This window comes from Lissotriton helveticus, chromosome 3_1 (genome assembly GCF_964261635.1).
Source record: "Lissotriton helveticus chromosome 3_1, aLisHel1.1, whole genome shotgun sequence".
Taxonomy (NCBI): domain Eukaryota; kingdom Metazoa; phylum Chordata; class Amphibia; order Caudata; family Salamandridae; genus Lissotriton; species Lissotriton helveticus.
The window spans coordinates 980,550,248-980,577,895 of record NC_136061.1 but is presented as its reverse complement, the minus strand read 5'-3'; the positions used below and the strand labels follow the sequence as shown (position 1 = coordinate 980,577,895).

Below are 27,648 nucleotides of genomic sequence, written 5' to 3'. Positions count from 1 at the left end.
TAGCAGTCCCCCACTTCTGGGAGACTGGCTGTTAGGCAGATCAGTCTGGTCACACAGCAGTGCTTCAAGTACAACTGCAGAGCACTCACTTCCTTGTATGTCTTTAAGAACTTTGAAATGGAACAAAGTGAAGTGGTTTGAATCTCACTTTTATACTCATTTTCCAGATAGGGAATGTGGATCTTATGTTTGAGACTTAAAAACCACTTTGGGTTGGTTCTCTTTTAAAAGGTTTCCCTCCGTGCTTCTCTTCAGACACAGTCTTCATTCATTTAAAGTAGTGCTTCTCACAGCAGCTAGCAATGTAGCTGGCTCCAAGCGAGGAGTACTCAAAACATGGGCGTATGAAACTTGAGCTCTCTAGACCGGATCGTCACCAGCCTTCCTGAAACAGTAAGTGGAGACAAAAGGATAGGCGCTGCTTTGGAAGTTCCTCTTCTTGAACAATGAAACTGCAGCCTCCCACTACACCTTTACTGTAAATCAGAAAGCTGTGCTCAGGAAGAACTAGCCATCAGTCTCTTCCTAACAAATCCCTCATGGTATTTAAAGGAAGCTCTGTCTGTCCATTGAAGCTGTCCTAACCCTCCATCTTATGCCTTGCTAAACCAGGGGCATACAGAGTCCTGCTACCACTCATATATTGAGCACTCAGTGTACACTCGCACACCCACTTGGCGTGCACATAGGATGTCAGCTCAAGTTTCTGGAACTCAAGGAATAGCAGAACTTTATAAGAGAGGGTCTGCAGAACACTCTCTTACTAATACAGACAACATTTTCTTGTCATACTAAACTTCTATAATACTGTGTGTTGCTGCCTCCTCGTTGTTAAACCCAGGACCGGGACAGTAGTGCACGGTCTATCATGAGAGCACCCTTTCCCTCCAAATGAGTGGATAGTACCTGCCTCTCGCATTAAGGACTGGTGGTGTCCTCTGTTATCATGCTACATTAGAGTGAAGCGAGGACCAGAATAAGTCAGGATATCAGTTTCAGTGTAGGGGTACATGTCAGTTTACCACAAATGGGACATTCCTGTCCCAGCAGGGAGGTTTTCATGAACTCTGGATTTCTGACATTTAAATTGTTTTTCTAAAAGTCTGTTTAAGTTCTGCGGTCATTAGTTTGTCACTTCATAAACTTTATTTTCTCTACTGACACCAGTTCCCCTCTCAGCAGCCATTTGTAGAGTAGCAAACCGTAAAGGTACCTATATGTTTGGTACTGCTAACCTTGTTCAGTGATTCTGCTGAAGAAGAAACCTGCTAGTTTGAAAACCTAAATGTGTAAAGCTCTTTAGACCTCTGAGCCCATGGTCTGGGATAGTTAAGAAACTGACTGCTGCACTGGCTGTTGTTCAGGAAAGCGCACAGTACTTACAAAGAGCTCTGTCAGTGTCTGATTTAGTGAAAGGGAGACACATCGTGCCAAAAGGTTGGTAAATGAAGAAAGGAAGTAAGACAAAACTGATTTCTAGGTTTGTAGCAAGCGTGATAGGTGAGTAATTAGAGGCAAGTTTCTTAATAGCACCTCTTGCATGTTGTACTCTTCTAGGTAATATGTTTGGACTCCTAAATGATGGCCTGTCCTTTGTATGCTTGCTCTTTAATTTATAATCTGTATTTTATTGCTCTATCTTTGTAGCTGCAGAGACTGTACAGGAAGTACTTGCGTGCAGAAAGTTTCAGAAAAGCCCTTGTGTACCAGAAAAAATACCTTCTTCTGCTCCTTGGTGGATTTCAGGACTGTGAGCAGGCCACCCTCTCCATGATAGCACGTATGGGTGTGTATCCTTCAACTGTGGACCTTCAGGTTGTAAGCACTCACTCCCATGCCTTCACAAAGTTCAGATCTACAGTGCGAGCAGTCATAGCCATATCCAGGTAAGACATGCTCTGTATTCAAAGGTGAAGTCCTATATGACATTGGAGGCTAAATTGATTTATAAGCCAAGTAAAGTATCTTCTCCTATTCCAGTGGTACTGACAATTTTAATTTTTTGAAAGGCCTGAGCAATGACCGTGTACCACTGGGGATGGATTTTAGGTGCTTCCGTATTGATAATGTGTTGAATTTATTATATGAATCATAGTTTCCCAAAGTATTTGGATACTTAGTTGTCTGATCTTGACTTAATGAAGGGGGTGTAGGGGAGAATCTGGAAAATCTGTATTTCTGGTCATATGCAGTGTCTTACCTAACATGAACAGTAAAGGAGAATGAAGTATATTATCATATAGCTATGTTTTTATGATTACAGTCTCAGGCCACTAGCAGACCTTGCCACCATAACAGGCGAGAGAGTAGGGTGAAGCAGAAGAATGCTGCTTATCTTGACATCTTGGGTTCTAATGCATAATTGCTACAATCTCTTGTGATCTTCTTTATCAGGACCCTGAAACAGAAGGGTTGTGTGAAAAATAAGGATGTTTCTGCCTGATGTGTATTTGAGTAAACTTCAAGTCTCCCCAGTCTTTATCTTATCAGTATTTCTCTTTTTGAACCACATATGGAGTTCCCCTTATCTTTGCAGCTGTCTTGATTGATAACTTGTCTACTCCTGCTTAGGACTCCGTGTTTGTTTCTGCCCTTCAGGTTGAAATTTTTGGTGAAAAAATGGCAAAAGTTGCACAAAAAGGGAGGTCCAGTGGAGGCTCACGCCCAAGTCTCAACACCCCATCAAGGTGAGGATACGTATTTAATTAGGAGTGCGTGTAGTCCACGTGTAACTGTTTCTTGAATGTCCTTTTGTCCAGACTTCTACCATCTAGGTTCCAGTTATACCACTTCTGGATCCTGGAGAGAGACTTTTTCAAATGTTTTTAAGTAGTCTTTAGCAGAGCATGCTGCTTCTAACATTGTGTCCTAGCTTTTAACCAGATCAATAAAGGTGTCTTGTCTATCGGAAAGAAACAGGTTAGTATTAGATTCCTTACCTTAGAATATCCCCAGGCGTCAGACTGGATCCGGAAAGTTTAGCGTAGCAGTACCCTTGCGCGTCGGTAGGCGTCGTCTTCGGCGTAGTTGGCGCTGTGGAAGTACTTAGACGCCGCCCTCGCACGCTGACGTCAGTTCTTCTTTTTTCCGCGCCAATCCGGAAAAAGTGCTACCCTTAGTCATTTTTTGACAAAACTTTTTCGATCTTTTTGATCTGTTTTTCGAGTCGAACGACTCCATCGGTGCCGGTAGGGATGCCCGGGTTCAAGCCCTGTGCCGACTGCGACTGACTGATTTTTGTTACCGCCCCCCATCGCCGGTGCCTACATTGTTTGGGGTTCGACCACGATGACAAGTCGTTCCCCGACTGCCGGGCCTTGACGTCGAGGGCTAGACTGGAGCGGTCTCGTAAGCGCCTCGAGCTCCGGCAGTCGGCCCCGCGCCGCTCAAGGTCCCGGTCCAGGAGGAGGTCGAGTGACCGGTCACAAGGCCGGAGTCAGCACAGCTCGTCGAGTCAACACCACTCGTCGGGCTCCAAGTCCTCAGGTAAGAGGCACAAGAAGTCAAAGCAGCAACACCGCTCTTCTGACTCCCCCAACGCGGCTGGCGGTTTGGGCGATACCGCCCATTCGGCTTCGCCGGAGCCGCAGGCATCGCAGCCGGCCCCACACCCGCCGGTCCCTGGGCTTAATGCGACGCCGGAGGAGATTCGTGACTTCCTAGTGGCCATGAGGACTCACTTCCCTCCGTCAAGGGTTGTCTGGGGGCCTTGGCGGGCTGGCGGCCTCGGCCCGCGCCGTCGGCGACTTCGGTCCCGACGCCGCAAGGCCCCACTGGATCCGGGTCGCCGCTGGTCGACCTCACGACCCCTCCGCCAGCGCCGACCCCCAGGGTGTCTCCCCCGACGCCGTCACCGGATGACGTAGTCCCCGATCTCTCCCTCGGTCCGGATCCGGCGTCGGACCGCCGTCGCTTGATGTCGCATTCGACGCCGGCCAAAGAACTTTTCTTCTTTGATCCGGCTCCATCCTTTGACCTGAATTTCAGGAGATGGAGGACGAGGAAGGTTGGGAGGGGTCTGAGGACCCTCTGACACGTGAGTGTCAGACCTTTCAGGACTGGACAGAGGAGCTAGGGGAGGCCAGTGGTCTAGACACCTCACCTGACACTGGTTTTGTCTCCCCTCCTACCGTGGTTACGGAGGAGGGGGCTACTTATAGCGTGGTGCTGACGCGGGCAGCCAAGGCCTTGGCACTTAAGCTCCCCGTCGCTACTGTGAGGCCTAATATCCTCACTGAGGTCCTTAGACCGCAGGCTGGCTCTCCGGAGCCTTTACTGCCGTTTAATGAGGCTCTCATGGACGTCCTATTGGGCACTTGGTCCAGGACCGCTACAGGCGCCCCTGTCGATATGCACGTCGCCAGGTGCCACCACCCAGCTCCGGGAGACCCTAGCTTCCTGTCCTCCCACCCCACCCCGAGAGCCTGGTTATCCAGGCCTCCACTTCCCAATCCGCATTCCCGACTGCACCCCAGATCGGGAATCCAAGAGGTACGAACAGTTTGGTAAGAAACTGTTCTCGTCCCTTAGCTGCGGACTGCAGTCAGTCAACACCGCTTGCCTCTTGGGCCGTTATACCCACTCTCTGTGGGATACGATTGCGGCCGTGCTGCCAGTTTGCCCGGAAGGGGTCCGGGCGAAGCTTGCTCAAGCCCTCGCGGAGGGTCGAGACACAGCGAGGTATTCTATTAGATGTGAGCTGGATACCGCGGACTCACTGGGCAGGGCAATGTCAACAATGGTGGCGGTTTGCCGCCACGCCTGGTTGAGGTCCGCCAACTTTTCAGATGATGTCGAGAGCACCCTCATGGACATGCCGTTTGACAGCCACCTCTTTGGTGGCAAGGCAGATCATGTACTTGAACGCTTCAAGGACTCCAGGGCTACGGCCAAGTCCTTGGGCCTGTCGGCTCCGCGTCGGCAGCAGTCTGCCTTTCGCTCCTTTCGTGGCCAAGGAAGGGGCGCCCCCACACGTCCTGCCAGCCACGGGCCGCAGCCTAACATCCAGCGTGGCGGGGACGTGGTAACCGCTGAGGCGGTGGCCGGGGACAACGCCGAGGCCAGTCCACATCCACTCCCGTAGCATCCGCCTCAAAGCCCTCCTAGTCCGAGCTTTCAGGTCCATTCCACGCCAGTGGGGGGCAGGGTTCGCCATCACCTCCTCCACTGGCGCACCATTCACATCGGACAGGTGGGTGCTGCAAATCGTCCGAAGGGGCTACTCCCGCCCCTTCGAGGCGACCCCTCCAGCCATGCCTCCGCAATACCACTGCGTGTCGGGAGATCACTTGAATCTTCTGCAGGAGGAAGTTACGGCCCTCTTGGCCAAGGGGGCCATCGAGCGCGTTCCTGGGCCAGGAATAGGGTGTGGTTGCTATTCCCACTACTTTCTGTTTCTGAAGAAGGGCAAAGGGGGCCTACGCCCTATCTTGGACCTCCGGGACGTCAACGGCTTCCTCTGGAAGGAGAAGTTCAAGATGCTGACTTTGGCTCAGGTCTTAGCTGCCCTAGACCCAGGAGACTGGATGGTAGCGTTTGACTTGCAGGACGCTTATTTCCACATCCCTGTCCTGCCGGCCCAACGGCCCTACCTGCGGTTCACGGTAGGCCACGAGCATTTTCAGTTTACTGTGCTCCCCTTCGGTCTTACCAGCGCCCCACGGGTGTTCAAGAAAGAGATGGCGGTGGTTGTAGCTCATCTGCGCAGGTTAGGGGTTTCAGTCTTCCCCTATCTCAACGACTGGTTGTTGAAGGCAGGCTCGCCCCAGAGAGTTGTCAACCACCTCCAGACTACGGTCGACCTCGTGCACCTGCTGGGGTTCTCCATCAATGTGCCGAAGTCACACCTGTGCCCCTCTCAGAAGCTCCTCTTCATCGGAGCGGTTCTAGACACGGCGCAGTTTCGGGTTTATCCTCCCGAACGGCAGGTTTGGGATATTCAGGCACTGATTCCCATCTTTCAGCCGTTATCCCGGGTCTCGGTCAGGTTGACGCTGCGGCTTCTGGGGCTGATGGTCTCCTGTATCCTTCTGGTGCACCACGCCAGGTGGCGGATGCGAGCTCTGCAGTGGGACCTGAAGTTTCAGTGGGCCCAGCATCAGGGCAACTTGTCCGACCATGTCTTTATCTCGGAGGGCACTGCAAGACAGTTGCAGTGGTGGCTCACGGACCGCGATTGGGTCAGCGGCAGATCCCTCTCCCTTCCCCAACCGGAGCACGTAGTTGTGACGGACGCGTCCCTCCTGGGCTGGGATGGCCACATGGGAGAGGCGGAGATCAGAGGCCTCTGGTCTCCGGCGGAGTCCCAGCTCCACATCATCCTTTTGGAGCTGCGGGCGATCCGACTTGCGCTGAAAGCATTCCTCCCCTCTGTCCGGGGGAGTGTAGTGCAGGTGTTCACGGACAACACCACTGCCATGCAACAAACAGGGCGGGGTGGGGTGGTGGACCCTATGCCAGGAGGCTCTGCGTCTCTGGCAATGGCTGCAACATCAGGGCGTGACCTAGTGGTTCAACACCTGGCAGGTTCTCTGAACGCCAGGGCGGACGAACTCGGCCGTCGGTGCATGATTGATCACGAATGGCGTCTGAACTCTGACGTGGCGCAAGGCCTCTTTCAGCAGTGGGGAGGGCCTTGGTTAGATCTATTCGCCACAAAAGAGAACGCGCAATGTCATCAGTTCTGCGTGTTGGAATTTCCAAGGCGGCACTCGCTCGGAGTCGCTTTTCGTCGCGAGTGGAGCTGCGGTCTATTGTACGCCTTTCTGCCTATACCACTTCTGCCCAGAGTGCTGAAGAAGATCAAGCGCGACCGGGCCCAAGTCATCCTTGTGGCTCCAGACTGGGCACGAAGATACTGGTATCCCGAGCTACTCAGCATGTCAGTGGATCCCCCGATTCGTCTGCCTCTTCAGGAGGACCTTCTGTCGCAGCAGCAGGGGACGGTCCTCCACCCGAACCTGTCCAGTCTCCACCTCCATGCGTGGAGATTGAGCGGCGACAGTTGAGGCCATTTGACTTGCCTCCTGAAGTCTGTGATGTGATTCTGGCAGCCAGGCGTCCCTCCACTAAATCGGTATACGCCTGCAGGTGGAACAAATTTGTGGCATGTTGCACAGCAAAGGCTGTGGATCCCTTTTCTGCCCCCTTTCAGAGGTTCTCCTCTTCCTTCTTTCTCTTGCCCAGCAGGGCTCTGCTCTGGGCACTATCAAGGGCTACCTCTCTGCCATTTCCGCCTGTTTAAGGCTACCTGATCAGCCCTCTCTATTCAAGTCCCCAGTTCTAAATAGGTTCTTGAAGGGCATTGTTGGACTTGGCCCTCTGGCAGGTTCACCCCTGAACTTTTTGCCTTGAATTATAGTGATTTCTGGTCTTTGCGCACTTTGACACTGTGGCGCAGTGTAAAGTGCGTGCGCTCTGAGTGCGTGTGTGAGATAGGCCTGCCCTCCCATAGGAATGCATGGGGAATGTATGTGTCCCTGGTAGTTCCTGATGCGTGGGGTGTACAGGCTCGAGTCTGGTATGTGCGGACTCGTGTGATTGAATGCTGCGAAATGATGTATGCGGCATGAATGTGTCTAGTATGGAAGTGCCACTTCTAGACGTGTGCCTGTCTGTGCAGTAAGTATGCTGGCGCGTGATTGGCTGAAGCTGGCTGGGGAGCCTGGCTCCAGGAGTCTGTGTGGGTCTGCCCCGGTGGTGAATGGAGAGATTAGCATGCTGATGTGAGGGAGGGGCTGCGCCTGTGTCCTGAATAGGGCTGGGCTTTTACCACACAATGCTGGCTCCGCCCCCTGTGGTGCGACTGATGACCCTAGCCTGCTTGGTGAATGGAAAGGGTGGCTGAGGTAAACACAGTGCTCCAAAACCAGCTGCGACTGGTTCTCCCCCCACCCTGCACCTGAAGACAAAGGGAAAAGGTGTATAAAAGAGGGGCTGTGACCCCATGAAAATGTTCTTGTTCTCCAACTTGAATCTACCAGGGGCGTGCTGCTGCTGGGGCCCAGGGGAAGGTTTGCCTCCCTGGGCCCTGGACACCTGATGGACTTTTCCTGGCCCTAGAAAACCTTGGATTGTACTTACTTTGGCCCTGGGAGGGCTGCCTCGCTTTAAAAGCACCTTGGGCCTTTTACAGCATGACAGTGCTGTGCTACCTTTCTTTTTATTTCCCCCACTGGTGTGGCAGCAAGCGAAGGGTTAATGGACTGTCTAACTGCCTCCGAGGTCGTGGCCGTGAAGAGACTGGGGAGGCTCGTGCTCTAATCCCCGCCGGCGGCCCGTGAGCCGCGACGGCGCCTCCATGCCGCTTATTTGGGACTATTTTCATATAGGAGCCCACCCTGCCTTAGGTCGGTATTAATGCCCGAGTTATTTTCTTAAATTACGAGGGAGCCTACCCCTCGGTGATGTCGGCCTGCAGCTGCGAACCGCGGCCCGCCTGGTTGTGGGCGGGGCCAGCGGGACGGAAGCTGCCCGAAGAATGCGGCGGAAGTTGGTAAAAAGAGCGAGGAGGTCGGGAGCCCACCCCGCCTCCTCGAGCCCGGAGAAGAGGAGAAGCCAAGTCCTCATGGGGCTCCCGTGAGCTGGGGAGAGCCCGGGGCCGCCAACCAAGAAAAGCGCGGGCCAGCGAAGACCCGGTCCCGAGATGGGGGACCAGGTGAAGAGGCCAGGTGAGCTACACTACGGGGCTCCCAGGCAGAGGAGAAAGCCCCGCCCGCACCACCGACCGGAGGAAGCCCCCCCCCCCCCTGCCAGAGACTAGCCCGGTGAGTGTCAAAGGCTGGGGGGGAAGCTCCGGTAGACCTAGAAGTGCCTAGAAGGCACAGAGACCAAGAGTGATCACGAGCCGCCCCGTCGTGCAGGAGGGGGCTCCTACAGTGGGGCATGGTTGGTTACCCGGGCCCAGGGAGGCCCATGCCTTGTTGTTGGAGGCAGTATTCGAGCGGCCCCGTACGGCAGCGGGCCGCTCCCCCAGTTTGATTATAACTTGTCTTAAAGAGCCGCGAAGGCTCCCACCGGCCCATATGTTTAAAATCCCCTTGAGGGGCTTGGCCCCGTTCTAGTCTTCAGAGCCCCGTGGCTCCAACGAAGCCCCCATTAGTTTCAGAGCCTAGATTTTTCCGGGGGCACAGCTGATCTCCAGGCCTAGGGGGCTCCAAACTGCACCTATGTTTCTTCCAGAGCCTAGAGGGCTCCCAGTTTGCGCAGTTTTGGTTCCAGAGGGCTAGTGAGAGCCCTGTCGCAGTTCTGTTTCCAGCTGCCCAGCAGTTAGTGGGCAGCTGCACCGTTTAGGTCTTTCTTTTCTAGGGACATATACTGTGAACTTAGGAGTGAGACGCACTCCTTCATCCCTGGCCTTTCCCCAGCTGCGCAGCACTTAGTGCCAGCTGCAGCGTTTAGGCCCTCTGTTATGTCCCTCGGCTGCCCAGCACTTTGTGGGCAGCTGCCACGTTTATGTCTTGGCGCAGTGGCGCAACCTGGACCCTGGACTTTTGATGTAAGTTCTGTGTTAATGTGATTTCTGCAAAGTGTTCTTTGCTACACCTCTGAATGTTTCGTAGATGCATCATGTGCCTTGTTCCTTACACCGCTGAATGTAGGTTCTGCATCATGTGTTTTCCTGCCCTGCACCTCTGAATGTGTTGTGATGCATCATGTGTTGTGATGCATCATGTGTTATGTGCCTATACCCCTAAATGTATTGTGATACTTAGGTGGTTGTTCTTGCTAGTACAGGTGTTGCTAGTGAGGTCTGGTTGCCTGCGTGGCCTGTTCCTAAGGTGGTTAGGATTGCGTAGGTGGTACTTACCTGATTACCAGTAGTTACTGGTGGTGTGCTATTTTGTGCTACAGTGATTTTCTATGTTATGTTCTAAGTGATATTCCAAGGGCTTGATACTGAGCTCGCCCCCCTGACCAGAGTCCCAGGACCAGTGGACTCTATTGTGCCTTCCCTGACTAATTGCTGGGACTTGTCTGATCCCCTTGGGCCACTGGGGCCTCGCCTGAAGTGTGCCTCGCTCACTCCCCTCGGCAGCTCGTGCCCGGCCGCCCGTCCAAGCCTCGAGCCGCGCCGCTCTCCCCTGAGCCGCGCTGCTTCGCTGGGCCGCCCGCATCCTGCTTCCCCCTCCTCCTCTGAGCCGCACGCATTGGTCGCCCCAGACAGACGCTTGTAGCTAGCCGGTCGCCCGCTCAAGCATACTAAGGAGATCACTCGCATTATCCCGCGCAACCAGGACGGAAGGTACTGTCCGATAGTCTCTATGTTCTAAGTTCAAGGCCTACAAGTATTGTATTCTAAGTTCCAAAAGTGCTGATTCCTGACAGTGGTCCAGGTGGCCCTGTCTTGTACTTATCCCCTGTAAATTCTGCCCGTGCCTGTTGGCACATTGTAAAGTGTGTGGTTATATCTAATGTGTTTTGGTGTAATACAAAGGCTATTTTTTATATAACCTTGTGTGGAGTTTCCTTTGTGGGGGGCCTTGGGTGTTGTGGCTGGGGTGCGTGCGCAAATACTTAACTCACATCGCCTCCAAGTTTAGCCTTGCTGCTCGCGCCACGTTACCTAGAGGGTGAGCAGGGGTTATCTTGGCGTGTAATTCCCTTGCCCTGACTTAGGAGTGGTGGTCTCTGACTGACTTTGGCAAAAGCCCTGGCCAGCCAGGGATCCCATTTCTAACAGGCATCACTCATGTTTCCTCCTGTTCCTTTCGTGATGCCTTGTTCTTACTTATTTGATGTGCACTCCTTTCGAGGCACTTCACAATTACCCTCTTCGTCTTCTTACACTGAAGACTGCTTTCCTGGTTGCCATCACCTCTGCCAGGAGAGTGACTGAGCTCCAGGCTCTTTCCTCTAAATCTCCTTTCCTTTCTGTCCATCAGGACAAGGTTGTGTTGAGAACGCGTCCCTCTTTTCTGACCAAGGTAGTCACAGCCTTCCACATCGGGCAGTCCATCACCTTGCCCACCTTCTTTCCGCCTCCGCATCCCTCGAAAGAGGAAAAGAGGCTCCACCGTCTGGACCCAAAACATGCACTCTCCTTCTACCTTGATCGCACACGCCAGTTCCGGGTGGATGACCAACTCTTTGTTGGTTACGTGGCCACTAAGAAGGGACGGGCAGTGCACAAACGGACCATCTCTCGGTGGGTCGTGTTGTGCATCATGGCATGCTACTCTTTGGATAAAAAGGAGCCTCCTGTTGGGCTGAGGACCCATTCTACTCTGGCCACGGCGGCTACTACAGCCCTGGGCCGGGGAGTCCCCTTGCAGGGCATCCGTCAGGCAGCTATGTGGGCCTCGCTGCACATGTTCGCAAGACACTACTGCCTGGGCAGCCAAGTCCGGAGGGATGGCTTCTTTGGCCGTTCCGTCCTCCAGGACTTTCTGGTGTGATTCTTGGTTCGCAGACCCACCACCGGGGTTGGTATTGCTGGGGTATCTATTCTAAGGTAATGAATCTAATACTAACCTGTTTCTTTCAGATGCACAAGTTACTTACCTTTGGTAACAATATATCTGTAAGAAACAGTAGTTAGTATTAGATTCCTTACCGCCCCACCCATCCTCCCCGTTCTGCGAACCGATATCTAGGGTTAAGGTCATCCCTTTCAGGGCCCTAGTTTCATGGCACCAGTGTAGGTTTTTATCATGGCTCTGCGTTTCTAGCGCGGAAAAGCTGTGTATAAGAACTGAGTTCAGCGCACGAGGGTGGCGTCTAAGTACACCGACGGCGTCATCACGGCGCCGACGACGGGCGCGGAGCCGCAGACGACGCCTACCGACGCGCAGGGGTACTGCTAAGCAAAACTTTCCAGATCCAGTCTGACGCCTGGGGATATTCTAAGGTAAGGAATCTAATACTAACTACTGTTTTTCTTACAGATATATTGTTACCGAAGGTAAGTAACTTGTGTGTCAAAACCTGTCAAATTGAAGGTGACCAATTGTTTGGTATTAAGTTAAACTGCAACTGGCAACCTGTAAATGTTTCACAGTATTATCTCTGCAGGCTGTCTCTTAATGGTAGATGGTTCTAACTACAGATTCCTCACCTTGAGAATACTCCCAGACGCCAGACTGGATCCAGAGGTTTTTCACTTTATTGCTCCTGGCATGTGGCGTTGTGCAGCTTTGCGTCTTTGTCCCACCATGGAAAAGACACCGGAGCCACATAGAGGATCGACTCTCGCACGTTGACGTCCTTTCCTTTGTTTTTGCATCTTTGGGCGTGGTTCCGGAGTTCCTTCCCTCAACTTTTTCTTGTCATTTTGTTGAGTTGTTGTAAATAAAACCAATATCTACGGTGTGCAAGGGACCATGTCCCCTCCGAAGACAACACAGTTTGAACCTTGCAAAGAGACGAGACTGTACTCAACAGATGTCGTGACAGCACCCCACCAAGTATGTCTCTGATGCCTAGGATCTTTGCACAACTCAAACTGCACCATCTTCGAGGCCGTTCCTGTGAAGGTCCTCTTCTTTTTCCAAGTCATCAAATAAGTCCAAATCAAAAAACGTATATCGAAGCGTGACTGTCCCTCTCACTCCCATCAGGAGAAGTCGCATGGTAATCAAGGTGCCTTCGTTCTTGGTTCCTGTTCTCCAACAGCGGAAGTTATCCACAGCTTGTACCCATCCAACCCAAATTTCCTGGTTTGTTAGCAAAGTCACAACAAATTGAAGCCCTCAAGGAGGCCATATTATGCTTTTTTGGCACCTTTCCTGCTCGCTCTGACGCGTCCTCAGGTCCCAAGGATTACCTTTAGCGGATCCATCTTCGATACCCTCTGTGCCTCTTAACCCCCGTGGGGTCTGCCTGACTCCGTGACAGACACCCTACAGACACCCTACTACAAAGCTTGTGCCTCAGTTTGCCAGTCCCCCACAGTCACCTTAGATGCTGCAGATGCCAGAGGAAGAAACCACTGTTTTAATGGACACAGTCTAATCCTCGGCATCCTCCTGTTCAACCTCACTTTGACTCAGATGAGAGGTTTCTTTGCCTTTGCCCAGAACACTCTCCACTACTTTTGAATCTAACTGCAGTTATGATGACTGGGGATGAAGCATCCCACAAGGAAAATCTATTTATGGACCTTCAAGACTCCAATCGGTTACACTTCCCATAACACTCTCCCCTTGGCCCCCCCAGAGAGCAATCTGCTTCATTTGCTTTGATAGTAAGGTCAGCTGCTCCAACTTTCGTCTGTCACATTCAAGACTGAATTCAAATGTATGAAGAAGTTTGGAAAGAGAATTTTCTCCTCAGCTAGCCTCGCCCTCTGCTCAGTAAATACCAGGTGACACTTTGGCCCAAGTTCTTTCTGCTCTGAATCCAGGAGACTGGATGGTAGCACTGAACCTGCCAGAGGCATGTTTTCACATTCCCATCCTACACTCCCATTGGTGTTATTTGTGGTTCAAGGTAGGCCAGGAGCATTTTCAGTTCTCTGTGCTCCCCTTTGGCCTCACAAGCGCCTCTCAAGTGTTCACAAAAGCATATCTTTGGAGACTTGGGATACCAGTCTTTCTCTACCTTGACGACTGGCTGTGGAGGATGACCCCTAGGTTGCGTGCGTGGTCGGTGGGTGTTGGGGCGGTTCCTAGTGCGGTCGGCCGCCAGGAGTCGTCCCAGGCCGGAGGGTGGATCCAAAGTTGAGGACCTCAGTCTTTTCCGAGTTCAGCTTCAGTCAGCTGTTCCTCATCCATTCAGCGACGGCCTTCATTCCTTCGTGAAGGTTGGTTTTGGTGGTGTGGGGTCCTTGATGAGGATCAGAAATGTCCCATCGGTTTCTGCAACAGCAGCTCCACCGAGGCCCAAGAGATCCATGACTGATGCCGGCTGTGCCATCTGGACCTTCCCCGGCACCATTCCATGCCATCCCCATTGTCATCTGAGACTTATTTTCAATGGCTAGGCATCTGGAAAGACTGGGAGGGGTCACTGGACCCTTTAGAATACTAGCCCTATGAGGAAGAACTCTGTGTGGACTGGTATGAGGACCTTGGTTAGGCCAGCAGCCTGGATACTTCTCCAGATGCTGGTCTGCTTTCTCCCCTACCATGGCTATGAAGGAGGGAGCCTCTTATGCAATGGTGGTGTGGATGGCAGCTGAGGTCCTTGACCTTCAGCTACCCACGGTAGCAGTAAAGACTAATCTCTTGACAGAGGTGCTGCAACTGGGAGTCTCCATGTGGTACCCTTATTCTCCCATTTAGTGATGCCCTCACTGGCGTCCTTTTGGGTACTAGGTCCAAACCCAGCACAGGGGCTCGTTGAATAGGAAGATTGCCTGCCGCCATTGCCCCATTCCTAGGAATCCAAACCTCCTATTAAAACTCCCTACCCCTTAGAGTTTGGTGGTCCAGGCTTCCACCTTCCAAGGCGCTTTCCTGACCGTTCCCGTGTATAGGGATGTCAAGAGACTGGACTCATCTGGGAAGATGTCTTCTTCCACCAACCTAGCATTGCAGTCCGTGAACACTGCATGCCGTTTGGGCCATTATTCCCACACTTTGTGTTATACGGTTGCACAAGTGCTGCCACAGGTCCCGGAGGAGGCCGGGGCTGTACTCTCCCAAGCTGTCACCGTTGGGAAAGATTCTACAAAGTTTTATATTCGATGCAGACTTGACACAACCTACTCGCTAGGCAGAGCAGTTTTCACGGCTGTGGCCCTTAGGTGCCACGCCTGGCAGAGAACAACTAGCTTTCTAGGGGATGTCCAAGCTTCTTTTATGGACCTGCCCTGAGATGACACCCATCTCTTCGGAGACTAGGTATAGTCAGCGCTCGGATGCTTTAAGGATTCTCGTGCTACGGCCAGGTCTTTAGGCCTCTCCGCTGCCCCACAACCACCTCAATCTGCCTTTCGCTCCTTTCATGGCTATGGAAGGGGTTCCAGCTGCGCCAATTCCCGCCCAGACACCGCATGGAATAGGCTCCCCAGCCTGAATTTGGCCAAGGGCATGGTACCTACAGACATCGTGGGTCATGTGGCCAACGATCTGATCTGGTCAGTCTTCCAGATTTGCCATCACCTGCCCCACTGGCAGTCCATAACATCGGGCATGTGTGTTTTGCAGATTGTCCAAAAGGGCTGCTTCCTCCCCTTCGGGACTACCCCTCCCCTCATGCCACCATCTCGCGATTGGCGGACAGAGGATCTTCTGTCTGTGCTCTGCAAGGAGGTCACTGCTCTCTTGGCAAAGGTAGCTGTGGATAGGGTTCCGGTGCCAGAAGTAGGCTGTGGGTGTTATTCAAAAACGGACAAGGGCCTTTGTCCAATCCTCAATTTCTGAACTCTCTATCTCTTCCTCAAAGAAATTAAAAATGCCAATGTTGGCTCAGGTCTAGTCTGCCCTGGACCAGGAAGACTGGATGGTAGCGTTGGACTTGCAGGATGCTTATTTTGATATTCCTGTCCTTGCCTACTGGTGCTATCTGCTGTTTACAGTAGACCAAGAGCACTTTCAGTTCACTGTGCTTCTCTTTGGCTCACCAGCACTTCTTGGGTGTTCGCTAAAGGGATGGCAGTGGTTGCAGCTCATCTGTGAAGCTCAGGGGTGCCATCCTTCCCCAACCTAGATGACTGGCTTCTGAAGGTGAGCTCGCCCCAGGCTGTCGTCTTCCATCTCCTGATTACGGTGAACTCTCTGGGTTTCACTAGCAACGTGCCAAAGTCACACCTGACTCCCTCGCAGACGCTCTCTTTAATCGGAGCTGTTCTGGACACAGTGCAGTTCCAGGATATTCAGCCTAGAATGCTGATATTTCAGCCTCTATCCTGGGTTTCGGTGAGACTGACTCTAAGTCTACTGGGCCTCCTAGTAACACGTGCCAGATGGCATATGCAGGCTCTAAAGTGGGATCTTAAGTTCCAGTGGGCGCAGCATCAGTGAAATCTCTCCAACCAGTTACAGATCTCGGAGGGACTGTGAACGATCTGCAGTGGTGGCTAACGATCCGCGATTGGGTCAGAGACAGACCCCTCTCCATTCCCCTACCAAAACTCACGGTAGTGACAGATGCGTCACTCCTGGGATGGGATGGCCATCTGGGAGAGGTAAAGATCAGAGTAGTCTGGTCTCCAGCGGAATCCGGACTTTACATTAACCTACTGGAGATCTGTGCGATCCCAATGGCATTGAAAGCCTTTCTGCGCTCAATAAGTGTGCGCCTGGCACAGGTGTTCACAGACAACCCAACCGCAGTGTGGTACTGCAATAAACAGGGCAGGGTGTCGAGGGACCCTGTGCTCCTGGATATGGCTGGAACAGCAGGGCAAATTGCTGGTAGTTCAACATCTAGTGGGTTCTCTGAACGCCAGGGTAGACGAGCTCAGCCGAAGATGCCAACCGGATCATGAATGGCGACTCCAGCCAGAGGTGGCGCAAGGTCTCTTTCAGCAGTATGGACAGCCTTGGCTAGATCTGTTCACCTTCGCCGAGAAGGTTCAATGTCAGCAGTTATGTGCGCTGGCGTTTCCAAGGCGGCACTCACTGGGAGATAAATCTGAAAGAGACACGTTAGTGATAGATTCCTTACCTTAGAATATCCCCAGGCGTCAGACTGGATCGGGAAAGTTTTGGTACCAGTACCCCTGCGCGTCAGTAGGTGGTGTTGGTATGCGCCGAGATGACATCACGGAGACAATTTAGGCACCACCTATGCACGCTGACGTCAGTTCTTTCTTTTTCTGCACCAGTAAGCGCAGATTCGGTTAGAGCACGTACCTCATTAATTTTTTGACTATCTTTTTGAGACTTTTTGTCTCGTGTTGGTTTTCGCTGGTGCACGTAGGGATGCCTGGTTTTAAGTCCTGTGGGTCCTGCCGTCGCAATGTGTCGGTGGCAGATCCTCACGATGTCTGTCTCTACTGCCTGGAGCGCGACCATGACTCCCGGTCCTGTCTGGACTGTAGGGCTATGGCCCCGAAGGCCTTGAGGGAGTGGCGCTGGAAGTTGCTTGAAGCTTGGCACTCGTTCCCGTGCCATTCGAGATCCAGAGGTCGTTCCCATGACCGCTCGCGGAGCCGTCATCACCTCTCCTCGGGATCCAAGTCTTCACACTCGGAATCGGGTAAGAGGCGACACAAAAAGAAGTTGAAGAAGCGTTTTCGCTCTCAGGCGTCCCCCCGTTTGTCCTCGGATGCGGACGTGGGGGACAGGGGCTCTGCCCCTGAGGCTCCTTCGGAGCCTGGGAGTCTCGTGGCCTACCTGCCTTATCTGGGTCCGTCGGCGACTCCTGCACAAATGCAAGAATTTCTTGCAGCCATGGGCCGCCTGTTTAGGCCTCGAGCTCCCGCTGGTGCGCTTTCTGGCCCGCGGTCCCGTGTCCGGATCCTGCTGGTCCGTCGACTCCCCCGGCGGATCCAGCCCTAGCGCCGCCTGTGGCTTCGGCGCCGCAGCATCATGCGCCGCTGGCTCTGGCCATGGGCAGCAAGAGGTCCCATGCTGCGCCCTCGGCGCCGCAGTGGATACCGCTGGTTCAGACACTGCCCCGGTTCCCGGATGGTTTTGTCCCCACCTGGGATCGGAATTGGGACCCGGCGCCGGCTCGCCCCCGGCCGGTGCCGTTCCCGGCACCGTTTCTTCCCTCCCCGATCCCAGCGCTGTTTCTTCCCTCCCCAATCCCTGCCCCGCCGCCAAGGCCTGTGCCAACTGTGCTGGGCATAGGGAACGATTGGGAGGGTCCTCGGACCCTCTTGCTAGTCAGTGTGATTCGGAGCAGGACTGGGTCGACGACTTGGAGGAGGCTGGCGGCCTTCACGTCTCCTCTGATCCGGGGTTTGCCTCTCCCCCGCCCACTATGGAGGATGGTGCCTCGTATACGGCGGTGTTCCGTCGGGCAGCTGAGATCCTTAACCTCGATTTCCCCACGGTGACCCATAAAACTACTCTCCTCACTGAGGTGCTCCAGTCGGCGTCCCCTCTTATCGGAGCCTCTGCTGCCCTTTAACAATGCCCTCACTGAAGTTCTGTTGGGCTATTGGTCGCGGCCAGCCACAGGGGTTACTGTGGATAAGAACGTCGCCAGGCGTCATCGTCCGGCGCCGGGTGACCCTGCCTTTGTGCCACCCATCTAACAACTGAGAGTCTGGTCATTCAAGTTTTGACCTCCCAGAGTGCCTTTCCGAAGGCTCCGCCGGATAATGACTCTAAGAGGTTGGAACATTTTGGCAAGCAGTTGTTCGCTTTGGCCAATTTGGGGCTGCAGTCGGTGAATACTGCATGCCATTTGGGCTGCTATTCCCACGCAGTGTGGGATACCGTTGCTGAGGTGTTGCCTCAGTGCCCGGAGGAGGTCCAGACTGTGCTGTCTCAGGCTGTGGCTGAGAGTAAGGACGCGGCTAGGTTCGCCATTCGTTGTGGATTGGACTCCCCCTTGTAGGGCAATTTCCACGACGTGGCGCTTTGTCACCACGCCTGGTTGAGGTCCACCGGGTTCATCCTGGACGTCCAGAGCTCGCTCATGGACATGCCATTTGATGGCACTTGCCTGTTTGGTGATAAGGCCAACACTGCACTGGAGCTTTTTAAGGACTCTCGAGCTACGGCCAAGTCCTTCAGCCTTTCCACCACGCGCCCGGCCACGTCTACCTTTCATTCCTCTCATGGCCATGGCAGAGGCGCCCCTGCCCATTCATTCAGCCAGAAGCTTGCGCAGAACCAGACTCAGCGCGCCCGTGGACGTGGAGGCCGCCGAGGTGGCTCCGGGGACCGGCGTGAGGGTCAGTTCACCTCCGCCCCCGCGACGTCAACCTTAAAACCTTCCTAGTCTGAGCTTCAGGTCTCACACTATGCTGGTGGGTGGCAGGATTCGTCATCACCTTCTCCATTGGCGCTCTGTCACGTCCAACAAATGGGTGCTGCAATTCATCAGAAGGGGTTACTTCCTCCCCTTAGCATCTACCCTCCCCACCTCCCCCTCCCCATTTCCCCCCGGCCATGCCACCTCGATTCCACCACATGTTGGGTGATCACTTTGCGCTTTTCCAGTAGGAAGTTCTGGCCCTCTTTGCCAAGGGGGCCATCAAGCGCGTTACTGGGCCAGAAGTAGGATGTGGTTGTTATACCCACTACTTTCCGGTTCCTCAAGAAGGACAAGAGGGGCTTGCGCCCCATGTTGGACCTCAAGGACGTCAATCGCTTCCTCCAGAAGGAGAGGTTCAAGATGTTGACTTCGGCTCAGGTCTTGACTTCCCTCAACCCTGGAGACTGGATGGTAGTGTTGGACTTGCAGGATGCATATTTTCACATCCCCGTCCTGCCGGCCCACCGGCGTTACCTGCGGTTCACGTTAGGCCAGGAGCATTTTCAGTTTGCCGTGCTCCCCTTCAGCCTTACCAGCGCCCCCCGGGTGTTGGCGAAAGTGATGGCGGTGGTCGCAGCTCTCCTGCGCCGGTCAGGGTTGTCAGTCTTCCCCTACCTCGACCACTGGTTGTTGAAGGCAGGCTCGCCCCAAGCAGTTGTCACCCACCTTCAGACTACGGCCGACCTCCTGCATTTGCTGGGGTTCTCCATCAACTTCCCGAAGTCGCACCCGAGTCCCTCTCAGAAGCTCCCCTTCATCAGAGCGGTTCTGGATTCAACGCGGTTTCGGGTTTATCCTCCTGAGTAGCAGTCCAGGATATTCAGGCTATGATTCCAATCTTTCAGCCTCTATCCCGGGTTTTAGTCAGGATGACCCTCCGGTTACTGGGCCTGATGGCCTCCTGCATCCTGCGAGTGCAACATGCCAGATGGTACCTGAAGTTCCAGTGGGCTCAGCATCAGGGCAACCTGTCCGATCATGTCCTGATTTCGTAGGGCACTGCACAACAATTGCAGTGGTGGCTCACAAATCGTGGCAGATCCCTCTCCCTTTCCCCCCTTTCTCCCTTTCCCCACCGGAGCACACCGTGGTGACAGAAGCATCCTTCCTGGGATGGGGAGGCCACTTGGGTGAGGTGGAGATCCGAGCCCTCTGGTCTCTGGCGGAGTCCCGGCTCCATATCTACCTTCTGGAGGTTCGGGCGATCCGATTTGCACTGAAAGCATTACTTCCCACTGTTCGGGGAAGTGTTGTGCAGGTGTTCACAGACAACACCACCGCCATGTGGTACTGCAACAAAATGGGCGGGGTGGGGTTGTGGACCCTATGTCAGGAGGCTCTGCGCCTCTGGACATTGCTGGAACATCAAGGCATTACCTTGGTGTTTCAACACCTGGCAGGTTCTCCGAACGCCAGGGCTGACTAACTCAGCCGCCAGTGGATGATGGTTCACGAATGGCGTCTGAACTTGGACGTGGCGCAAGGTCTCTTTCTGCAGTAGGGAGATGTAGGAGAGTAGGGTCTGCAATCCTATGATCACCCAGATTTTTGCTTTTTGCTGCACTGGTTTACTACTTTCCCTGGCTGTGGGCCTGCTAATCAGACCCACAGCCTAGCAGTTCTCTCTATCCAAATTGTACTCAGGTACTGAATTGGCACTGGGCCCTCTCCAAGTCCCTGTACCCAGGGCTGAGGTGCACCCAGAAGTCTCCCAGGGGCTGAAGCATGTATTGTGCCACCCCTGGACTGACTAACTAAACTGACACAACTGGCTGCACGACAGCTGGGGCAAGGTGGTGTACTCACCCTTTGCTTTAGATATAGTATACCTATATCTAACCCTAAAATGGACACACAGATCTCCTATCAGTCACTCCTATGGCAGGCCTTAACAATCCTGAAGGCAGAGTGCTTGGAATCGTGTGAGATGGTGCTCTGGCATGAGCTGAGCCTGTCTGCGGCTTTCGGGATCAATCCCTTAGCCGTTTCCATGATATCGCATACCATATACTCTTAAGTGCATTATAATCCTCGCGGTTATATGCCAACTCTGGTATCGCTTTATCAAAACATGTCGAGTAAGGTGTCATACGAATTGGAATACTAACCCCTCGCCAATTCTGGCGACGGGGTTAGCATTCCACCCTTCTAGAGGGACACGACATGTATGTAACCCCTAACCCCGGTTAAAGTCAAACAGAGCCTCAGCTCCACAAAATGGAGGCTGCCACCGAGACACAAGTCTGCCCTCCTGCTGCTGGGAGTCCTCCCAGAGCAGGAGATAAGGACAAAGGGTTTCCTGCCAGGGGCGGTGCCAGCACCGTCCCAGACAGGATTTTGTGTATCCTAGGTAGGCAGGGCTTCAGAGGAAGGAGACTGCAAGTGGCACCCCGGTGCTCACTATGCATAGGCCGGCTTGAACCAGTTCCAGGGACACTCCAGACCCTGAGCTGGGGAAAAGCCCGCCAAGGAAGTGGGTGTAACCACCCCCCTCCTGGTCCCACCCATAGGGCAGGACTTAGTCGCGTGCCAGCCCCCTTTTCCCAGATAAAGGTAGGAGCAGGCCCCCTTCCAAATTAGATCATCTTTGGAATCAAGACACGACTTTCTGCGAAAGGACTTCAAGATTTCTTCTTCAAGATTCTCCCTTGTGACTAAGGAGTAGTCACCCTGCATCTGCAGGCACCAACGCAAGAACACTGCGGTCTGCTGCAAGTCCTTCCTCCGGAATCCGACTGCCCAGCTCGACAAGATCCGGCTTCCCTGGCACCTCCGACCTCTACTCACCTCTACAGCCAAGCTGAGAACCGTGAGTGCGACGAGACCTCAAGGGACCGACTATTGCCAAGACTGCACGACTTCTGCACAGCAAGCCCGCCGAGTACTTTCCTGGTGAGTGCTTTGGGGTCCGAGAAGCCCCGACCCTGAGCAGCTCCAGCACCGAAGATCAGCCCCCCAGCATCTCCACGATCGGCGTGGGGCCCTTCTGCTTTTTGCTGCTCACCGCGTTGTTTGACTACTAGCCCGCTGGCTTGTGGCCTTCTGAACGACGCCCGACGACATCACTGCTGCTAGTCTGGTTGCTCCAGACTGGCTCTTGCTCCCTTCCAGAAGAGGAGCACCCCGGACCCTCCTGGTCCACTCAAGACGCCATTTTGAGTCCACCGCGTGGGCTTGAATTAGCCAAGGCTTTGTTGCCCAATCCTGGGTTCTTCGACGCCGACAGCTTCATCCATCGTGGGACAGCTCGCCTCTCCATCCTGGTCGCCGACAACGCCTCCTGGTCCGTGAGATCTGCAGAGCACAGCGTCGCCCACTCACCTAGTCGAGGTGACTACCATCCGGTGCCCTCCTGGTGCCCACTGACTACTGGCTAGTAGTCACGAACTTGGTCCCCTCTGCTTTCAGGTGTCATCCATCTTCCAGATCCAGGCTTGGATCACTTCGAACTATCTTCACTGGTCGCCTGCCAGCATCTTTCTTCCAGGCTCCTGGTCCGGCAACGAGGATTCCCGACGTCTTTTGAGACATATGCAGCTGCAGCCCCTGGGCTAGGTAACTTCGGCATTTCGGTGCCCCAGCATAGCCACACTATCCAAGGTTCAGGATCCACTGTCGTTTTCTCCCTACCAGGTCGGGTTCGCCCGTGAACACTAACTTTAGCGTTACTAGCTTCCATAGACTTTGTCCCGCATCCCGCGTGAGAGTGCACACTCTGCACCCGAGTCCCCTAGGCCTCCTAGAAGTAATCTAACGATTCCATAGTCAAGTCCTAGCGATTCCAAAGCCTATTAGTACTGTACTTACCTGCTAGTAATTTCGCATTCCCCTTTTAGAGTATATGGTTTTTCGTGCCCCTCGGGCATTTGTGTATACCGTGCTAACTTAAGTATTTTCGTAAGAGTTTTGTTGTGTGCCTAGCACCCTGTCCTCATAAAGAGTACAGGGTTGTTGTGATTCTAATAAATACATTGTTTATTTTCATAACACTTGTGTGGTGTCCTTTCACTGGGTGTTCAAGGGGTAATGTGATGGTAAAACAGCTGGCTTAACACGCCCTCTAGAGTCTTAGCCTTAGACTGCTCGTATCCATGCTACTAGGATAGCTGGTCTATAAGGTTGACTTACAACCAATCATCAATAAGGGTTGTTTGGACTGATATATAGTGATCACTAGAATAGTGAACACTGCACATCAGGCCAACTTCTCACAGGAGAGCCTTGGTTAGATCTGTGAGAAGTTGGCCTGGTATATGATGTTCACTATTCTAGTGAACACCTTGCACCAGTCCAAACAACCCTTATGGTGATAGTTGTAAGTCAACCTTATAGACCAGCTATCCTAGAGTTAGCGTGTACAGAACAGTCTTAGGCTAAAAGACTCTTGAGGGTGTGTAAAGCCAGCTGTTTTACCATATGTAACCCCTTGAATACCAAATGAAAGGACACCACACAAGATATATATATAAAATATATATGTATTTATTCACTAACACTCCTCTGAACTCTTTATGAAATCAGAAGCCAAAGCACATAACAAGTTACTTAGTCAGAATACGTTAAGTTGCACAAAATTCAGTTAGGCCCTAGGGGCGAAGCTAACCATATACTAAGAAAGTGGTATAAGTATCACGTCACGAGGGGGGCGCTAGGTGGCGCACGACAAAGATGGCCGCGCCGTTGTGAGGCACCTGCCCGACTGAGCTTCATACCATCCTGCAAACCATCCTAAAGTGCACATCCTGTCCTAAAAACATCACCGCCTGCATCGCGTGAGTGCAGGGACGTCGCGGATGCTAAATAAGCTGGGCTGAGAGTGGTCGCATCTGACCTACAGTGGTGCTTACTGGCCTGCGACCTTCGCCCCTCTCCTCTGGAGCCCGCGGCTCGGGTGCGCCCTTCACGAGACGCCGCGGCTTCACGGCCTCCCCGGAGCCGACACCCCTGCCGGGTTGAGGGCCAGAACTGCAGGTGACGCCACGAGAACACCGCCGGCCGGCGCGGCTGAACACCAGACTGGAGCTGAGGTGAGCCGCTAATCCTACATTGCCTGCCGCACCAGTGCACCCCGCTTCCAGGCTGAGGCGCTCCCGGCCGTGCATAACGGCCGCAGCTGCTACATGCAACGTGGTCCCGGCCCCTGCCGCCATCGCCCGGAGACCTCACCGGCCCTCCTCCTCTTGAGCTAATTGCGCCGCCCGGGCCTGCAGGATTTCTCGAGCATACTCCTCCCCGGCCTCCGGCGATAACGCAGGCTCCCTCGCTCACCTGGGCCTAATCAGATCATCAGAGGAAGGGCGGCCCTTTACCACTTGCCTGCCGGGCTTTCCTCACTGGCGGCCTCCACTGGCGCTGCCACCATTTTCTGGCCTTCTGCTTCCGCCTCACCTAACCACAACCCGGCCTGTATCTCGATCCGCATACCTGCAACGCGGTGCTGCCCTACTGGAGCCCAGTCCTGAGAGGATCTGCTACACCGGCCGCTGGGTAGTGGGCACTCCAATGACACTCCTTTCCCATGCCTGGAACTGCCTGGCGGCCGCCATTTTCTTTGACTGTCAGAGAGAGAGGAGCATAGCCCTGCTGATCCTATCGACCCATTGCCATCTACAACTTTCTCCTCCTCCCGGGCGAACGCGGGGCAGGGCGGCCACATATTACTGTTCACCACCTGCCTAATCCACCCTCGAGGTCTCGAGGGGCGGCGAAACATTCAGTACATACGGTCTCTCTTCGGCTGTCGTGCGCCTGGGACGGTGGACTGAGTCCCAGTTCGCCTGATTTACTGCTAGCCTTGACCTGCTTTTGGAATCGCTCCTCCTCAACGCTGATTTAGCTGGTGGCCCTTCGGACTGGTCCTGGACACAGGGGATTGTAACGCCCTCTTGCTAACTGGCTGACCTCTCCCCGAGAGACTTGCTGGCTCCCTTCCTGCCCGGATAATCCCCCCCCCCCCCCCCACTCCCCCTCACACACCTGCCCTATCTCTGGTTGGGCAATGGGGCGGCCCGAGGCTAGGCAATCCAAACTGCCTTATGAGACCCGAAGGACCGCTGGATACCAGACGGTGGAGCAGTCCACGTCTGGGGCTGCTGCGCCCCCCGATGAAGACTGGAAATCGCTTCTTATTGGTATGAACCAGAGCCTAACCTCAATCGATTTTAAAAATAGATGCACTCAACACCAGAATGGACACAGTGGTGGCTAAACTTAGCCAGCATGACACCCGCTTGAAGGAGGCTGAAAGTCGAATCTCGGAGTTGGAGGATTCTGCCACGACCAGTAGACGCCAGACTACACAGATGGACAAGCTACTAAAAATCATTGTGGACAAAAACGAGGACCTCGAAGCGAGGTCTCGACGGGACAACGTTCAAATTTTAGGCCTTGCAGAGATTACCAATACAGGTCGAATGGAGGATTTTGTTGAAAAGCTGGTGGGCGACCTGTTTGGCAGAGACTCCTTCTCAGCCCACCTAACTGTCGAGAGGGCAGATCGATCCTTAGCAACTCGTCCTCCCCCTGGCGCCGCACCCCGGCCCATAATTGCCCGGTTCTTGAACTACCGGGACCGGGACACCGTCTTCCGTTTGGCCCGGGAGAAGCAACCGGTCCCATACGAGAAGACTTCGCTATCTTTTTACCCGGATTTTACGCCAACAGTGCGAGGCGCGCCGTAAGTTTATGGTAGTGAAGAAAAAGCTACAAACACTGGATATCCCCTACCCAAAGCTCTATCCTGCCAAGCTAAAAATTACGCATCGCGGGGCACAACACTTCTTCACTTCCCCGCAACAGGCAGAAGACTACCTCAAACGCCATGGAAGGGCTCCCTCCAAAGCTGCGGACCTTGGTGACCGCTCCAGATCACCCTCTCCATTTTCACAGCAGGACTGACTCTTGTGACTGTGCCAGTATCCGCGAATCACCCTGCTACTTCGAAATGACAGAACATCTGAACTTGACTGGTGATGTATGAGACTGATTATTGCGTATGTTTCATTTTACACTTGCTGCTTTGCTCAGGATTACGCAGTTTGCATCCAAATGGGCCAGTAATCGTACTTTTTCTTCATACTCCAGCTACTCTAGAGGCGTCACCATCCTGATTAAGCGCGGACTGGCATTCACGCCCAACGGGGTTGACACTGACGGTAGATTCTGCTTGATATGGGGACGTTTATATACATATGACGTTCTATTCGCCAATTACTACGGCCCCAATGTAGACGACCCTACTGCCTTACTCGTCCTATGGGGGAAAATTCAGACACTGGGTATTACACATGTCCTCTGGTGGGGAGACTTTAACAAGGCACTCAGGCCCCGTCTAGATAGATCGCAACCACTCCCCTCTCACTATACCATCACACAAAGAACGCTCTGTTCCATAGTGGTAGACAATAGCTTTACTGATGCTTGGAGATACTTCCATCCTACTCTACAGGAAGGTACTCACTATTCCTCCGTACACTCTACCTGGGCACGCCTCGACTATGTCTTTGTATTGGCAGGCCTGACGCCCTGGCTGCTGCGGGCATCACAATTGGCACGCACATACTCTGATCACTCCCCGGTCCTCTTGGAAATTCGGATTCCCCTTGACAGCTCCCCCTACCTGTCCTGGCGACTCAACCCAGCCCACCTCCGGGATGCGGTCTTTAAGACTGAATTAGAACAAGACATTCACAACTTCTTTGACCGCAACATGTCCTCCGTCGATAGTGTCACTACAGTATGGGAGGCATTCAAGGTCACGGTCAGAGGCTGGTGCATTGCTAAGGGAGTGGGCATACTGAAATCCCTGCGCACAGATTTGCGTGCTTTGGAGACTGAGTTACGCGCCCATGAACGCTTCATTGCTCAACATCCAGGCGACTGTGCAGCTCAAGCGCGCCTGCGGGACAAGCTCTCTGAATACACGCAAGTGGCTGACAGGGAATGTAAATTCCTGGGGCGCCCGCACATCGCCCGCATTTATGGGGAAGGGGACAGGCCCGGAAGAGCGCTAGCGAACTCGCTTCAAGAACTATATCACTGACAATGACGGTAACATCCATATGAATCTCCCTGATCAACTATGTGTCTTCCGTGACCACTACCGCACACTCTACTCCTCACATAGGGCCGAGCCTCTTGACCTCCCGGCCTACTTTGAAGACATTGCCCTTGCCTGGCTGGGTGATGCCCAGTAGAAATTGCTCCATGCAGAGTTGGAGCTTGACGAAATCACAGAGGCCATCATGGGCATGCGCTCAGGGAAAGCCCCTAGGTCTGACGGGCTGCCTATTGACTTTTATAAACTTTTCGCCCCTATTCTGGCTCCCGTCCTGAAACAAGTATATTACATTGCACTAGAGGAGGGCAGATTACCACGCACTATGCGCGAGGCACTCATCACTTACCTGCTTAAGCCCGGAAAAGTCCCTACTCAGTGTGACTCATACCGCCCCCTATCACTTTTAAATTGTGACACCAAGATTCTAGCCAAAGTATTAGCAACTGGCCTCAACCTCCTTATGGAGAGACTAGTACTACCTGATCAAGCCGGTTTTGTTCCGAACCGTGCAACCTCACATAATCTCCGCACCCTCCACGCAGTCCTTCAGGACATTGACCCAAAGAGCGAGGCCGCGGCGGTGTTCTTGGATGCTACCAAGGCCTTTGATTCGCTTGAGTGGGACTACCTGCTTGGCACACTGCTACATATGGGAATGCCCTTCAGCTTTTTAGACAGGATTAAACTCCTATACCAAGAGCCCACAGCCACTGTGCTCCTTAACGGTGCTAGATTGCCCCCTTTCACTATCCGGAGAGGCACCCGCCAGG

The 27,648-nt window shown here is 53.6% G+C and overlaps 1 protein-coding gene across 6 annotated transcripts in view; it reads left to right on the top strand.

Annotated features, from left to right (window-relative positions):
* The window catches only part of PCNT (pericentrin), a 1,333,356-nt gene that overhangs the window by 1,219,759 nt on the left and 85,949 nt on the right, over positions 1–27,648 (top strand). For all 6 annotated transcript variants that reach the window (XM_078681435.1, XM_078681433.1, XM_078681434.1 and 3 more), the window contains 2 exons: positions 1,648–1,886; positions 2,599–2,687. In XM_078681435.1, coding sequence (XP_078537561.1) covers positions 1,648–1,886; positions 2,599–2,687 — 328 coding nt within the window. The remainder of the gene's footprint in view (positions 1–1,647; positions 1,887–2,598; positions 2,688–27,648) is intronic.